Source organism: Nelumbo lutea, chromosome 6, assembly GCF_056320005.1.
Source record: "Nelumbo lutea isolate HS-2025 chromosome 6, American lotus-T2T, whole genome shotgun sequence".
NCBI classification, from domain to species: Eukaryota; Viridiplantae; Streptophyta; class Magnoliopsida; order Proteales; family Nelumbonaceae; genus Nelumbo; species Nelumbo lutea.
This window is the reverse complement of record NC_142689.1, coordinates 13,570,528-13,586,710: the sequence shown is the minus strand read 5'-3', so window position 1 is coordinate 13,586,710 and position 16,183 is coordinate 13,570,528. Positions and strand designations below refer to the sequence as shown.

Genomic DNA, 16,183 nt, shown 5'->3' with positions numbered 1-16,183 from the left:
ATCTGATGCATGATCCCCGCTACTTATAATATGTTTTAGCAAATTACGTTTTAGTTGTGTGAATTGAAATGAATGATAACCTAATTTGATTTCTTGAAACTGGACTGAAGATGTTGATTCTGTATTTAGAAGGCAGTTAACTACAGCGAAGGATGATTGCTGGTGTAAGGTTCCTAGTGGTTATTAGGATGATAGGTCGACGAGAATAAAATAATATAATACTAAAAAGAAAATAAAATATATAAAAATGAAAAAATATATTAAAAATAATACTAACAATGAATGTTTAGGGGGAGGAACTAGAGCTACTGCGATTAATTCTCTGCATTAGAGTTAAGATTCTTTGTTACCAAATACTGGGTCCAGTATTCGATGTCTAATTTTCTGCTTTATTTTTGTATACAAAGGAATTCAGTATCATAAGATTGATTTCTGATTGATGATTAACAAGAGCTTCTCAGAATTAATTGCATCAACATGAGCTGCAAGATGCCTAAATGTTGGATTGGATACAATCTGTTTGACAAGTAATCCTAATGATTTTCACCTTCTAAAGTACAAACCACAAAGTAATTCAGTTCAACCAATTGAGCAACTATCAAACAATCCCTAAGCTAGTTGGCGCCTTCAGCTGAAACCCTTTGCAACATTTTGCCAATTCCTTCTTACTTTCAATATTAGCCTCCAATATCTTGTAGGCTTTCACAGAATTTCTTTAAAAACATTGACGAGTCCTAATAGTATAGTAAGTATGCTGTAAAATCTATTTTATTTGATATAATTGAGTGGGATTTTTGATTGGTTAGATCATTCCTTCTGTGTCTTGAGATTTTTTGGATTAACTTGAAAAACCCCTCTCTGCGTTTTTTGTTGATTTATGTCGAAGTCTATTAGTTTCCTCGGGGGAGTTGACTGCTGTTTGTATACTTCAGGGTAGGTTTCAGTCACTGTCAGAAACTTCAGGGGAGGTTGCAGCAATTTACCCTATTTCTTAATCTAGGAAGTGGTTCAACACAACTATAGAGAGAGCTGGATGGTTTGGATCAAACTTGGATCAGCACAAGATTTTCAGCCCAAAGAACTTGCCAAGCAGAAAATAAATTATTAAACCATGGTGTAAGAGGGTTATGATCAGTTTGATCTATGAATTTCTCAAAAATCTGTATTTCGGCAGCCACTAAGTCATCTTTTAATCGAAGTTCCACGTTGAAAATAGATGCTTCAGTCTTAGATACCATCTTGCAGAAATGCCAGAATCTGAAGCACCTCAACCAAGTGCATTGTCAGATGATTGTTTCAGGATTGATCAACCATACTTTTGCTGCAAGCCGGCTTCTTAAGTTTTCCACTGATTCACAGTTTGTCCCCCTCGATTACTCTCGTTGGATACTTGGTCAAATTCAAACCCCAAATGGTTTTATTTGGAACACCCTAATGAGGGCATATTTGCAGAGTTCTCCTCGATCTACGATAGTCCTCTACAAATCAATGTTGGAGAAGAATGTTGACCCGGATAACCACACATACCCAATTCTAGTTCAAGCTAGTTCCATTCGATTATCTGAACTAGAAGGACGAGAAATCCATAATCATGTTCTGAAAATGGGTTTTGACTTAGATGCTTATGTCCAGAATACATTAATCCATATGTATGCTGTTTGTGGGAGCTTGAATGATGCGCGAAAGCTGTTCAATGAGAGTCTTGTATTGGATTTGGTCACGTGGAATTCAATATTAGCTGCATATGTTAGGATTGGAAACGTGGAAGAAGCAAGGTCAATATTCTATCAGATGCCAAACAGGAATACTATTGCATCAAATTCTATGATATCACTCTTTGGAAGCGTTGGCTGCGTGAGTGAGGCTCGTAAATTATTTGATGAGATGTCCCAGAAAGATATGGTTTCGTGGAGTGCTTTAATCTCCTCTTATAAGCAAAATGACATGCTTGAAGAGGCCTGGGCTTTGTTTGTACAAATGCATGCCAAGGGCATTATGGTGGATGAGGTTGTGATAGTTACTGTTCTTTCTGCATGTGAAGGCTTATCTGCAACCAAGGAAGGGCAGTTAATTCACGGACTAACCATAAAAAATGGAGTTGAGTCCTATGTTAATCTTCAGAATGCACTAATTGACATGTATTCAAGCTGTGGGGACATTTTTGCAGCAAGGAGAATATTTGATGCTATCCAGAACATAGACCAGATTTCTTGGAACTCTATGATCTTTGGGCATTTGAAATCTGGATCAATTGAAGATGCACAGAGATTGTTTGATTCAATGCCTGTGAAGGATATTGTATCGTGGAGCACAATGATATCGGGTTATGTGCAACACAATCAGTTTTCAGAAACCTTGTCACTATTCCATGAAATGCAACTCAATGGAATTAGGCCTGACGAGACCACATTGGTGAGTGTTATCTCAGCTTGCACCCACTTGGCTGCTTTAGATCAAGGCAAATGGGTTCATGCTTACATACAGAAGAATGGCTTAAAGATCAATGTAATCCTTGGTACAACACTTATAGACATGTATATGAAATTTGGGTGTGTGGAAAGTGCACTGGAGGTATTTGATGGGATGGAGGAAAAGGGGGTTTCTACATGGAATGCTCTCATTGGGGGCCTGGCTATGAATGGGTTGGTCAAGGATTCTCTTGAGAAGTTCTCACTTATGAAGAGGTGTGGAGTAGTGCCAAATGAAATAACCTTTGTTGGGGTCCTGGGGGCTTGTCGGCATGCAGGCTTAGTGGATGAGGGTTGCCAACACTTTGATTCAATGGTTCAGATACACAACATAAAACCTAATGTTAAGCATTATGGATGCATGGTTGATCTTCTTGGTCGTGCAGGCCTTCTTAAAGAGGCAGAGGACCTAATACAGAGCATGCCTATGTTGCCAGATATTGCTACTTGGGGTGCCCTGCTTGGGGCTTGTGGGAAATATGGTGACACCGAGATGGGGGAGAGAGTGGGAAGGAGGCTCATTGAGTTGCAGCCTGACCACGATGGTTTTCATGTATTATTATCTAACATGTATGCTTCAAAAGGAAAGTGGAATGATGTGATAGAGATTAGAGGGATGATGAAACAACATGGAGTGGTGAAAATCCCAGGTTGTAGCTTGATTGAAGCCAATGGTGTGGTTCATGAATTTCTAGCAGGAGATAAGGCACACCCAAGAATAAAAGAGATTGACAGAATGTTGGAAGAGATGGCCAAGAGATTGAAAATGGAAGGATATGCCCCAGAGACCAATGTTGTTGCTCTTGACATAGATGAAGAAGAGAAAGAAAGTACTCTATATAGGCATAGTGAAAAACTTGCAATTGCCTTTGGGCTTATTAGCACTAACCCACCAGCACCTATTAGGATAATGAAAAACTTACGTATATGTGGTGATTGCCATATGGCAGCAAAAGCCATCTCAAGAGTCTACGGGCGTGAAATTGTGGTGAGGGATCGCCATCGTTTTCACCACTTCAAAGATGGTTCATGTTCATGCATGGACTATTGGTGATATATTCTTGTATATATAATACAATTGGTTTTGAATCAGAATTTGGGGTAAAGATCGCATTTCCAATTTTAGCCATTGCTGTGATTTTGGATCCCTAATACATGTTAAAAAATGTGGGATTTGCGTTTACAAGGTTATATAGTGAGAATGGTAAAGATAAAAGTGCTCATTTTTTAATATTAATTGAATCCACAGTTATTGATAAAAAAAAAAAAAAAAAAAAAAGTGTTCATGTTTGAGACACATTGTATGCATTATTCAAAGAATGCATGAATCACTATTCACCAGCTGGTTTGAATAGGAGGGGTGTTTAGGGATGATGAGGGCAAATTAATTACATTATATTCAGGCCTGATTGGTGTAGGGAATTCTTTAAGGGCTGAAGCTATGGAATGCTCAAGGGAGTACAAAGGGCAAGAAATTTGAATATTAGGAACCTAATCATTGAAGGAGAATCCAAGCTGGTTGTGGGTTGGCTACAAAGAGGCAAAGTGTGGAATTACAATAACGAAAAATAGAAATTCAGATGGCTTAAAAGACATGGAAGTGGGGCAGCATTGGGTCAAAAGAAGTGCTAATTCCTTGGCCGATGCTTTAGCCAAACAAGGGTTGGGGAGAGATTAGATGGTCTATCTCTCTATAACATGTTTCAACTTGTCTGCACCCCAGGTTTTGAAGTTTTTGATGGAAAGAAATAGTATAAATGCTCTACATGACCAGGTCACAATTGGGACCCTTATTCTCCAGGTATGGAACATCTTCTTATATTCCATTTATGAATGCCATTTTAATTAACTTTTAATACATATCATGAACTGACTACTTACTGGGAATTCAACCACCGAACACAAATATATATATATTTTATTTTACTGCCACATTAGTCAGTTTGAACATTTGTCTATTTTTTGAGAAAAAGTATTGTATTACTTTTTTAGAAGCCGTTACCATCTAAAGTGAGAAACTATACAAAAGAATGTAGGTAGGCTCAAAACTTTCTAGCAAGTATCACAAAAAGAAAGTAGCAGACTTGAAAAAAAAAATGGTGGGAGACTCGTGGTTGAACTCTTTAAGTTTTCTTCATGTACCAGGATTGTGCTGTGGGTTTACTGTTTGCACTGCTTCCAGTTCTAGGTGGTATTTCTGGTGTTCTTCAAGGAGTAATATCCATGACTAAGTCGTAAGTAAAGAACCTGCAAATTCCCTTCCACTTTTTAGTGGTTCCTGTTCCTTTTACTTTTGATGAAATTGTTAACTACTATTGCAGATGGATAGAAATTCACTTCTATGTATGAAGTGATTTGGAAATAAAATTTATTGAAAGTAAAAACAAGAAAATGGGGGAATGGCCTTTACATGATTCTTAGTTTTTTCAAATAAAACTTGGTAACAGATCAAGCAGGCTTAGTGCTTCAAAAGTTAAGAGAAAGAATGTATAATGCAATGAGAGAGAAAAATTAGAAAAGCAGAGGGCATCATCCCTAGTCTGTTTCACACAGTGTTTCCATACTTACCTTTAGAGAATCATTTCCTTCTGATCAGCTATAGCAGCCTAATGCAACTCATTTTTTCTTATCCTTCTTGCACTGTCCTCTGGTTATCAGTATTTGGATGCGCTTTTTTCAGCTATTTTGTAGAGTTTGAGTGATCCCCAGGAATTTAGAAAAGCTAATCTCAGTTTGGTCTACGTTGGAGCTAAGCAGGAAGGGTAACATCTTGTGGAAATTGTATTCTTTTGTTGGTCTATTTGGGTGGAGAGGTAATGGCAGAATATTTGATAGGGAAATAAACCCAAGAGACAAAATCATAGCCAATGCTGAGAGACTCCTTATTCAACGGCCTTCTATTCTAAAAGGAATTGAGGGGCACATCCTACATTCAAGCTACAGACAATTGGGTGCAAATCATGTTCAACCTAAGCTATGCTAGTTGACCGTCTTATCCCTTTGTATTTATCTCTCTATAGAATATAGTTCCTTGTACAGTTTTGAGGAAACCTCTTCCTCCTTTATTTTATATAAATTCAAATACCATTTACCATTTATAAAAAAAGGGGGTCATTACCTGATGTTCTTTAGGGAAAGAGGCAGGATTTCCTCAATAGCTTTCCATGGGTACATCAATGTTACATTTGAAGTAGATCCCCCATTCCAACTCCCCAACATATGTAATGATATTTCCTTTTTTTTTTTTACGAATTGAATTAATAATTTGAATATATTATCTTTGTTCCAAGGTGATTATGAACTTCACTCTTGAGATATTCTTAATTGTGTTATTTTGTGTCGAACAATGGCTATTAGTTGATACTGAACTTTCCCTCTATCAGGTTGGTTCTGTTGATTTCATTTTTGGCCATTTTGTCAATAATGTCTCGTACGTGTGTACCTTGGTTCCTTAAGCTGATAATAAGTCTATCATCGCAGGTGTGGCTTCTATTAAATGACAGAGCTACTGGAAAATGATTTCAGTCTTATATTCTGTTATGCTGGAGTGCTTACATCTTATCATGATTTTGACTGGTCTTATCTGTCCTGACAAATGAACTTTATCAGCTGGCTTCAGTTGCGTTTTGTTTACTTGTTGCTTGGGTTTGTCTCTCTTCTCAGGACTTGGACTTATTTGCATTTCTTGTGTTAGCTTTGATGTGTTTGTTTTATCTTCACTTTGTGATCATATTTTCTTTTTATTCGATTGGTAACAGATAACTAACTTTATTAATGAAAGGAAATTGTAGAAAACTACAATGAACCAATCAAAATAATCTATGATAAGTAGTGGTGGAAAAAATACAAAGAACCACTTTGTAATCATAATTGTTGCAATAACTTCCGTGGCTCCATAGCAGTTAAGCCTTTAGAAAGTAGAAATTATTTGTACCCTCCACAGTCTTAAATCTTTAAAGATAACCTTAAGTCTTCATTTGGTAATTGTGCAGACAGTCTGTTACTATAAAATACATATGATGCTTATTAGTGCATGGCCTTGGTGGCTCAGCCAGCTACAGTAAGCCAGTTGGAGTTCTCAAACTCTCTCAAGAGAGCCTCTTTGCCAGTTTGATGTTGTCCCATATGATCCATTTCCATTGATTAGAGAAGTGATAAACCCATTTGAAGGCTAAGAAGAGATAAGAGTATTTATGTCCCTTGGGATCACCCAATGCTTTCCAACTGTAAAAGTGTGTCCAACTGCTACAAGTTACAAGTAAACTGCAGTGAGCCAACATATGTGATACAGATACCTCCTCTTGACTATAAAGACAGCAAGGATGGAAATTCTTTGTTCTTTTCTTTTTCTTTGGAGCTTTTGAACTCACTGTGTTAGTTTTCTTCCTTCAAAATTGGTGTAGCTTTTTTACATTCATTCTATTAGTAGAAATGATAGATATGTTATTAAAGGGTGATCACATTGTAGTAATTAGGGCACATTGTCAGCCTCTTGTCCTCCTAACAAGGTTCTCACATTGGTCTTTGTCCCTTTATAAGACCTTAATGACCAGAATTGTGGAGTCAGGACTTGTTTATATAGAAAGCGCTCACCCCTTTCTTTCTCTATGGTGCCTGTACAACTTTGTTACTACAATGCTTATATTTCATCTCCATGTTTTCTAACTCTCTTTTTTGTTCTTTTTTAATTTTACCATTTCAGTGTAGTGATAAGCTCAGTCTAAGCCTTGAATTAGGTTCCTTTGCTGCGGGTGTGATGATATCAACCACTGATCTTGCACAACATACACTTGAACAGGCAAGTCTGTTTTTTATTTTGTTATTTCATTAGAGGTGCTTGAATTTAATGATTGATTTTCTGCCTGTAATTTTCAGCATTTTGAGTGGGGGCTTCTTGTATTCTTTAGATGATTTTATTTGTTTATTTTCTTATTTCATGAATGATAAGAAATTTAATGTGACACTATACTATTTTCTTCTTACAAACTAAGGAAGCGATTTGTGTTATATGCCTCAAACAGATGGAGCAAAATCTTCTTATAGGGATGACTAAAATGTTATTCACAACCAGGAAGTAGCTTGTAGATTTCTTTGCACGACTGCAGGTTTCAAGAGAATTTCTTTTATGGGGATCACCTAGGCAGGGGGAAACCTTGTAAAAGTATAACTAGGAAACTGGTATTGGTCTGCAATACACTGTTCCTGTACATTGCATTTCAAGTTTCTGAATAACAGGAATAATTGAACTTTGCTTTATAGTTACAAGTGAGTTTTGAACAATTGAAACATAATTTATGTATTGAGGCAAGACATTTTCTTGAAATTTTAATTATCAGATTTTGGCATCTATTCCAGGGTTGTACTTATTTTCTTTACCTACTTTAGTCAGTTAAGTGGTTTCCTGGGATGGGCTAACCATTTCTCTGATGTTGTGGGTAAATTTATATGAATTTAATGAAGTTTGAATAAATTCTTAAGCATCATGCCAGATATATAGTTGTATCAACATTTAGTGGCTTTAGCAGTTAAAGTGATTTGATGCATGGACTAATTCTTGGTTTGTTCTGTTTTGCAGGTCGAACCTATTCACAACTTTGCTGCTCTTTTTCTTGCCATCATTGGAATGCTTATCCATGTCCATTTCCTTTGGAACCATGTTTATATTTTACTTGCAGCTGTTATTTTGGTGATCATTATAAAAACATTTGTGATATTCACAGTTGTTAAGGGATTTGGCTACAACAACAAGACTCCAATTCTTGTAAGATTTTATTTGGCTTACATGGATATTTTGTGCCTTCTGAAATCAGATATTTTGTACCGTTGAACCATGTATATTGCATTTGATGATGAAACTTGGGTTCTTTATTCGTAGGTTGGAATGTCTTTGGCACAAATTGGGGAATTTGCTTTTGTTCTCTTCAGCCGTGCATCAAATCTTCATTTGGTTGAGGTTGGTATTTCCCTTTTTTTCATTACTTCTTTTCAGAGTGGTCTTATATCAGATTAATATCTCCTTGCTCTTGAGTTTAACAAGTGCACAATAAGAATATTAAGCCTCCTCTTGCCAATTACTCCAAGTTTATTCATATTTACGGGGAAAACTGTACCTGCTGCTTGGCACGATAGCTCTTAGTCTGGTATGTGGTGTGGCTTTGGGGTCATGTTGCAACTAATATTTGCATTTCAGTTCTTGGGAATCAAAGCACATGAGGATATACATTTTACATATAACCTAAACTAATCCAATTTAGAGACGAGTCTTTGGATGACAAAGAAGGCACAGTAGTATGGCAAGGATCATCCAATCGGTTTTCTACATTATCTCTGCCATGAGCCAATTGAATGGCATGCCAGGATCACTGATTTTTCATATTGGCTTGATCTGCTTAATTGATTAGGAAATTACTGCAAAAGGTTCACAAGTTCTTTGTTCTGCACCATTGGTGGAACCGTCACATTGGAAGTCTCTTCGAGGGAGACTTAACCTCCTGAAACAGAGAGAAATGGAGAGAGAGGGGGAGGGAAGGAAGAGTAGGAAGATAAGAGAAGGTAACAATCATTCATAATAATATGATACCACTGGAACAGTTGCCAAGAAATTCTGGAACTAGAGAGGTAGTGGCAGTAACAAATCACATCCACTATGGGATAGGAATATGGTCATGGGATCACACATGCAGATTTCAATAAATTATATTTTTGCTAAGGAGGGTTGCTCTGCCAGGTTAGAGTCACTAGACAATTTGGTGTAGATTAGGTATGGTTTGAACGGACTTAGAGTTTGTGTGGGCATGGTTTGTGTGGGATAGGAATATCGTTTGGGTTTTAATCTCATAAGAGATTAAATCCAATGGGTTTGATTGGTCAATTACATGAGAAATTGCACCTGCACACTTGGTTGGAAAATCAATTTCTCTTACAAAAAAAAAAACCTTGTCATAGCATGTGGTTTAAGATATGTATATATTTTTTTGATGAATAATGTGGTTTAAGATATTTTGAATATAATTTGGATTTCCAGATTGGGTTTAAAGCAGATGGACATCGTTCAGACAGTAGTAAGCGTATTGCTCTGATGGTCCAAGGCTCTCGAAATTCATGATTTTAGAAAGAAAAGCAGAAATGAAATTTCATGTCTTACCTGGTTGGACTTATGCTCTGGAGGACAGAGTGCAAAAGGAGGTAGAGTGACCGAGTGAGTCACAAATTACTGTCTTATAAAAAGCTCTTCTTGATGTTCTCTATCACGTATCTGACTAAGTGAATCAAACCGAATCGGAGAAGTGGGAATACTAACAGAAAGTCCCAATGCCAAGTAACTTGGAGAGTGTCCAAACCTGGAACCTTGGTTCATTCGAGTCGTCGTCATACAGCCATTCCATGTGACCAATTTTTTGTAAAATATTTTCCACTGGTGTAATGTAATTCAATTGATTTTGTATTTCTTTTCCTAATTTGATGGGCTTGTTCAATATTGAAAAATGCCATCATCTTTGAAAATGTGGAATGTAACAGTTGATGTTTTGGTTCCTTTGATAATAGGAAGTGCCGAAGTGGGTACTACCAATTGGTGAGGGAACTGAAACGTTGAAAATGCTGAATTCAAGTTCTTGTTTTGGTTTCTTTGGTACGTTGATTGGACACGGCGACAACTTCCAATTTCAACTTAAAGACCTAATACAATGTATTGGTGAGGGAACTGAGAATTTGTCAATAGCTAAATAGTGCTTAAGAGTTGAAAGTTGACAGATATCAGCCAGTAGTTCTTTCAGAGGAAATGGGCTACAAATATTGATATGCCCAATACTCCGATAGGGGCGTATCTGGCTAATCGATACCCATTTTCAAGCCTTTTTTAATTTTTTTGGCAACCGGTTCAGGGGGTCGGTTTAGGTCTCCTCTATCCCCTGAATCGGTCAGACCTCCAATACACCCACTGTAGGGGTGTATCAGAAGGGTCCTGGAACGATACATATCGACCGACACGGGTCGATTTGTATTGATATTTTAAACCTTCAATCACATATTGGTGCTTTTTGAGTGATATGTATCGATTTGTGAATTCACCGAAATGCCAAATATTAGAGCTTACTGGTTATAAGGGAATGCTATTTTCAATTCCTAGAGATGGCCTGGTTCAAATCTCAAAACCTGAAACAATTTGTAACCATCAGTATTGTTCCTTTGAAATTGATCCATATGCCGTGTATTTATGTATCCTGCGTGTTCATACTTTGAACCATGCTTTCTATTACTTGCAACTTATGAGCTATGACTTATGAAAAAAAGTAATTGGGGCCAGAGGGGTAGGGATGGCGTAAGTTGGTCATGGACTGATGGAGAGGTGTCCATTGGACTGAATTTGGTTCAATCCGATCCAGTCAAATGTGAGTCCATTACAAATGTATGATGTCCAATCCAATTTAATAAATAATTTGGATCATTTTAGACCGAATCAATTCAATATTCAGACTGTCCATTTTGTTCAAATTCATTTTAATTTAGATTAATTTCAACCCAAACTCAGTTCATTGACACCTATATTCTTATCTTATACCAATGGACCAGATATTGACTTAATCCAACCAAATCCAATATAAATTTATTATGGGCGGATCAGGTCCAGTCCAATCTAATAAATATTTTAGACTGGATTGGTCCAATCCACTATGTCTTTTTGGTCTGTCCAATCTGTCCAAATTAATTTTGGACTAGATGGGGTCCAGTCCAAAACCGATCCATTGACACCCTTAAGTGCATGGGTAACGAATGGCTAGAGCTCAGAGGAGGGCATGGGAGAGGACTCTTGACTGCATTTGAGTGCCTACTTGGAGCATCATTTCAGAGAGGAATCTTGACTCCATTTTAGACATTATTTGTATTAAGAAACAGTTCCAACCCACCAAACCAAGATTCTGGTAGATGAATGATAAAAAATATATACAAAAAAAACCCCACCAAGCCAAGACCAAGCTTTTGAATTTATCGATAGCAAGAGCTTTACAAACAAATAAAAACAAATGGAATGAAATTCCAGTTTCCTTGAGAAAATCTTGATGGAAGAAGCTGAAGAGAATGCATAAATTTATATAATTCTGAGAAATATTGCCCTCCCATGAGAAATTCAAGGTGCCAATCACAGTGCTGTGTTAATTAGACAGATGAATCCCAACCATACTTAATGAATGAGAAAATATCAATGAATTAAGATGAAGATCATCATCCCTTTCTCAGTGCATAAAACTCCTTTTTCAGTACATATTTTTGGCCATGAGGAAGAATCATGAGGCCAATCCTGACAGTTGACGAGGTAGGGGGCCTTTTGGGCTCAATGCAAGTAATCTACTCAACAAAGAAAGACACAGAAAAGGGAGGAGAACAGAAAAAGAAAAGGTTGAAGTCCAATAAACTTCACCATACAACAGTTAAACCGAGATATACCAACATAACATTGAAATACTACTTTTTATTAGAAGTGCTTAATATTTGGTATGATATAATGATACCAAGCAGAAGATTGACAAAAACAATAAGCAAATAAGCAGAATTTGTGTCAACGGCAGTCACAACTGCACCCCCAGTGAGGTTTTACACAAACTCGCGGCCGCGGTCGCGGTGGCTGCTTAATTAGGTGGCATGCTATGAGCCCAGCCAGAACCATCACAAAGATGAATAGGCATTCCACATCATCAATGATCAGCTTCCCCATCTGCAGCAGCAGCAGCAGCAAGGAACTATCTCAATCAGATTTCCTCTCTTGCTTGTTTTCTTCTGAAAGCAGTTCTGAAGGAGATGAGAGGGGTGAGAGGACACAGTCTCATGACATGATATTTCTATATCTACACTCGACGTTGACTTACAAAGTCTTTTATTAATTCCTTCTTCAAATCATTTTGTTGCAAGATTCCATTGATTTTGTAATAGATTTCTTTAATTTGAAACTCTTGAGCAATTAGATATTTGGATAAAACTCTAAATTACTGAATAGATGGGGTCAGCACCAGCTCGGATATCTTACCCACAAACTCTTTCCACTGCCTTGCTCACATGCCACTACAGTTGGCCAGTTGCACATCGGGTGTAACCTGGGGAGATGTTCCCAATGAGCAGCCAGCTTAGTGTCTTGTGGGTAGGGCTGTGGGAAGAATTTGTGGGTTGCTTCAATAGATTCTATTATTTTTTTCTGCTCCCCTCCCCTATTAAATCCCATTATTGATCTGCTAAGCACAAAAACACTACTCTACACTATGGTTCAAAATATTAATACAGGCCGATATGCCAGTTGGGGCATATCAATCTGTATTTTTTTCCAAACTGGTTTAGAGAGATTGGTTTAAGGTCTGTCTACCCCCTACCTAAATCAGGTCAGACCTCGAAACACTCACTGTAGGGGCCTATCGGGAAACCACCGATATGTATTGGTATTTTGAACCTTGCTCCACACTACTCATAAGATTTTATAGCTGTACATCCAGAATATTTTCCTATAAATAACAACATACAAATATAGGAGATATTCCTGATGTAAGGCTGTATTGTTTTCTAGGTAAATGTAGGTAGCATTCTTGTGATTAACAGATCCAAGTGAATTACCTTTTCTCTTAAATCTCTTTAAACCCCTTTTGACTCTTACTAATAAAGTAAGTATATAAATTAGATGAGTTGAGTTGAATTGTGGGTCAGGCTTCAACCTATTAAAAACTTAATAGATTGTGGTCCGGCCGAAACCTAACCATAACCAAAATTCTATTAAAAATTTAAACTTGACAACCCAAACCTAACCGAACTTTTATTCCACCACATGCATTGCAACACTTTACTTGCCTACTCAAACCTAATCAAATTTAATTAATAAAAATACAAGTTTATGTCAGTCCACAAGCATTATATCGACTATCTGATGGGTTTGTAGTGGACAAAGTATTCTGTGATCCAAAGGTCTACCCTTTATCATCAAAGTGCTTCTCAGTAGAGGGTCGATATACCCTACAAATAGGAGTTCGACGTGAGACTTTTTTTTCGAGTTTACATCTGTGCGGAGGGCGCCCTACAATGTTTCAGGGCGCATCTCTTCTGTGTATTAGAAACATTTTCTGATGATGACATTATCAATTCTGATATTATCATTGGGAGATGTTCTCAATACACGACAGGGACTTATTGTAGGACGTTGTGGGGTGCAGATCTGAACTTTTTTTTTTCATGTGGCAAGGCTCCATTAGTGATCAGGAGTCTGGATTTCCAACCCACTACAATTCTATCCACACCTACCCTATATGAGATGGTAGTCATAAATGAGGAACATCTTAGAAATGTTTCCAATGCACAGAAGTAGTGTTTCATGGGTAGGTATGGATAGTGATCAGCCTCAACCACTTGAGGTGATGTTCTTTTTTCTTTATTATGGTTTAGGGTCAGTTTGAAAAGAAAACAAATGTAAATATAACCAATACAAATGCATAAAAAATAATACAAAATACAAAATCAAAACTATTCCTTAAGAAAAAATGGGCGAGACAGTTGGCCCCCTTGAGACACCATTATGTGACTCTCTGTATAATTTTTTTTTATATTTAAAAAATTATAAACCAGCGTGTGATCTCTCTCCAATTTTTTTTTTATATTTTTGTTTTTCTCTTTATTTTTTCCTACCACATGACAAATCATTATAGTTAACTTTTCTAATTCAAATAAGGGCGTTTTCCAATGTGAATTGTTTTTTGGGTTGAGGAGGGGGTTCCACACCTCGGGTCATTGACTTAATTAGCCAATATTTATTTTTCTAACTACACAAGCATAAAAAAAAAAAAAAAAAAAAACCCTACATGATTCAGTGGTTTAACGACCTGAACAGCCTGACAATAAGAACAACAATGAATCGAGAATAGAAACGAGGCTCAGTTTGAAAAGAGTAAAAAATACAAATATGTATAATATAAATATATATAAAATACAAGATTTTACACTATATCTATATTTGTACTTCTTCCAAACTTTAGGCTCCATTTAGAATGGAAGGAATACAAATACAAATATGTAGAGTGTAAAAGCTTATATTTTGTATTATTTTGTATAGATTTATACTGTACATATTTTATAGGCTCACTTCGGAAAGAGTACAAATAAATACAAATATGAAATATGTATTTATTTTGTATATAAAATAATACAAAATAAAAGGTTTAGCATTGTATTCCTTCCAAATCAAACCTAACTGATTGGTCAAAAATTTTCAGATACCATAGAAAGCTCCTAATCTGTCAAGACCGATTCTTTAAAAAAATCGTAATTCTAATGGAATATATAAATACTTTAATCCAACAAAATTTTGATAAACCAACTTGATTGAGTTTTGCAACTCTTAAGTTTAATAAGCTCTCAAAACTCAAAAGAGAGAAAGTATTATCACTTCGTTTCTGACTTTTGACTGTTTATCGGCCGGATTCAGATTTGGCTTTTACCAAAATTTGAATGTAATTAATCTGAACCCAAACCTGAAACAATGTAAAGTCAAACCCGAAGCCCAACCTGTAAATAAGTCTATTCATGGAGAATCAACTGGGTGATTTGGGTAGATTAATCTTGGTTGAGCTGAATGGGTCTGACCTAACTGAACCTGCACCCCACACACACTGCAACAGGTATTCATTACCCATTCAAGTATGTCCATTTAAAGTTGATCTGGTGGGTTGTCAACCCGTTTTTCAACCCAATGAAACACCCATTTATGTCACAGATTGCCACTCTTAGGATACATACATATTAATGAGATTGTGGAGTGCTCTATTATTGGTTCTAATATTTAGACAATTTTTTAAGCAATAAAGCTAATGAAGTGTAAGGGTACGTTTTATGGACGTATAGAACTAAAGTGAAAAAATATAAGAGGATATTATAGTTAAATTATTTTTTATGACTTATACGAAAACCAAGGCAAATATCAACTTTTTAATAGTATAGATGCTAGCTGGGTTAAAATCAAAATACCGAATTGAAAATTTTGGTTTCGATTTTTTTGGTTTTTGGGTAATTCAGTTTTTAGCAATTTCGATTTTCAGTTTTAGAAATTCGGTTAACCGAAAAAATCAAATTAACTAAAATTCATTATATAATATATAATATGCTATATATTTATATATTAATATATTGTATATAACGTATTATAATGAAGTTAAATTTCATAATATATATTGTAGATTATAATATATAATATTATATATATTAATTAAATTCACTTTTTAACTAAAATAACAAAAAATTTTGGTTCGGTTATATTAGTTTTATTGTAATTTGGTTTCGGTTTGGTTTTTATTTTTTATTTCAATTTTAAAAATTTCAATTTATTCAATTCGGTTTTTAACCGAATAAACCAAATCCTCATCTCTAGCCTAGCTAGATTTGGTTTGGCAGAAAATAAGAGTTGAGTGAAAGTTATGGAATTTTGTAGTTTGTAAGAACTTCCCATCAAATTAATGTTTCTCTGAGAAATTCTTGGTAGAGGAAGCTGAAGCCTATAAATCCAGGGGCAGACCTGTTCACAATAAAAAGCTGTGCCAACATGTTCCAACATAATCTGTGTCTGCACATCGCATAAATGATGGGTAAGTCTCACGGTATGCGTAGACAGATCATGTTAGAACAGTTTTTGTTGTCTGCAAATCCAACCGCTATAAATCCTAATAATAACCATACTCCATGTATGAAAAAAAAGG

The 16,183-nt window shown here is 36.1% G+C and overlaps 1 protein-coding gene and 1 pseudogene across 3 annotated transcripts; both read left to right on the top strand.

Moving 5' to 3' along the window:
- Window positions 1-810: 810 nt before the first annotated feature.
- LOC148847456 (pentatricopeptide repeat-containing protein At3g62890 pseudogene) lies at window positions 811-9,971 on the top strand (annotated as a pseudogene). Of its 2 annotated transcripts, XR_016100751.1 has the most exons (7): window positions 811-4,269; window positions 4,614-4,702; window positions 5,949-6,113; window positions 7,171-7,266; window positions 8,044-8,229; window positions 8,344-8,421; window positions 9,493-9,971. The product of XR_016100751.1 is annotated as a pentatricopeptide repeat-containing protein At3g62890 pseudogene, transcript variant X1 (transcript). The 2 variants fall into 2 exon arrangements; XR_016100752.1 differs by lacking the exon at window positions 4,614-4,702.
- LOC148847457 (K(+) efflux antiporter 4-like) lies at window positions 4,147-9,573 on the top strand. Its single transcript, XM_088951267.1, has 7 exons — window positions 4,147-4,269; window positions 4,614-4,702; window positions 4,790-4,811; window positions 7,171-7,266; window positions 8,044-8,229; window positions 8,344-8,421; window positions 9,493-9,573. The coding sequence occupies exons 1-7, from the start codon at window positions 4,147-4,149 to the stop codon at window positions 9,571-9,573; spliced, it is 675 nt and encodes a 224-aa protein (XP_088807393.1).
- Window positions 9,972-16,183: the final 6,212 nt, after the last annotated feature.

Bases quoted from the DNA above. Each gene is read 5' to 3' on its own strand.
- LOC148847457 (XM_088951267.1), top strand. From the start codon at position 4,147: ATGGTCTATCTCTCTATAACATGTTTCAACTTGTCTGCACCCCAGGTT. The intron at 4,812-7,170 runs GTATGAAGTGAT...TTACCATTTCAG, and splicing joins GGATAGAAATTCACTTCTAT to TGTAGTGATAAGCTCAGTCT. The intron at 8,422-9,492 runs GTTGGTATTTCC...TTGGATTTCCAG, and splicing joins CAAATCTTCATTTGGTTGAG to ATTGGGTTTAAAGCAGATGG.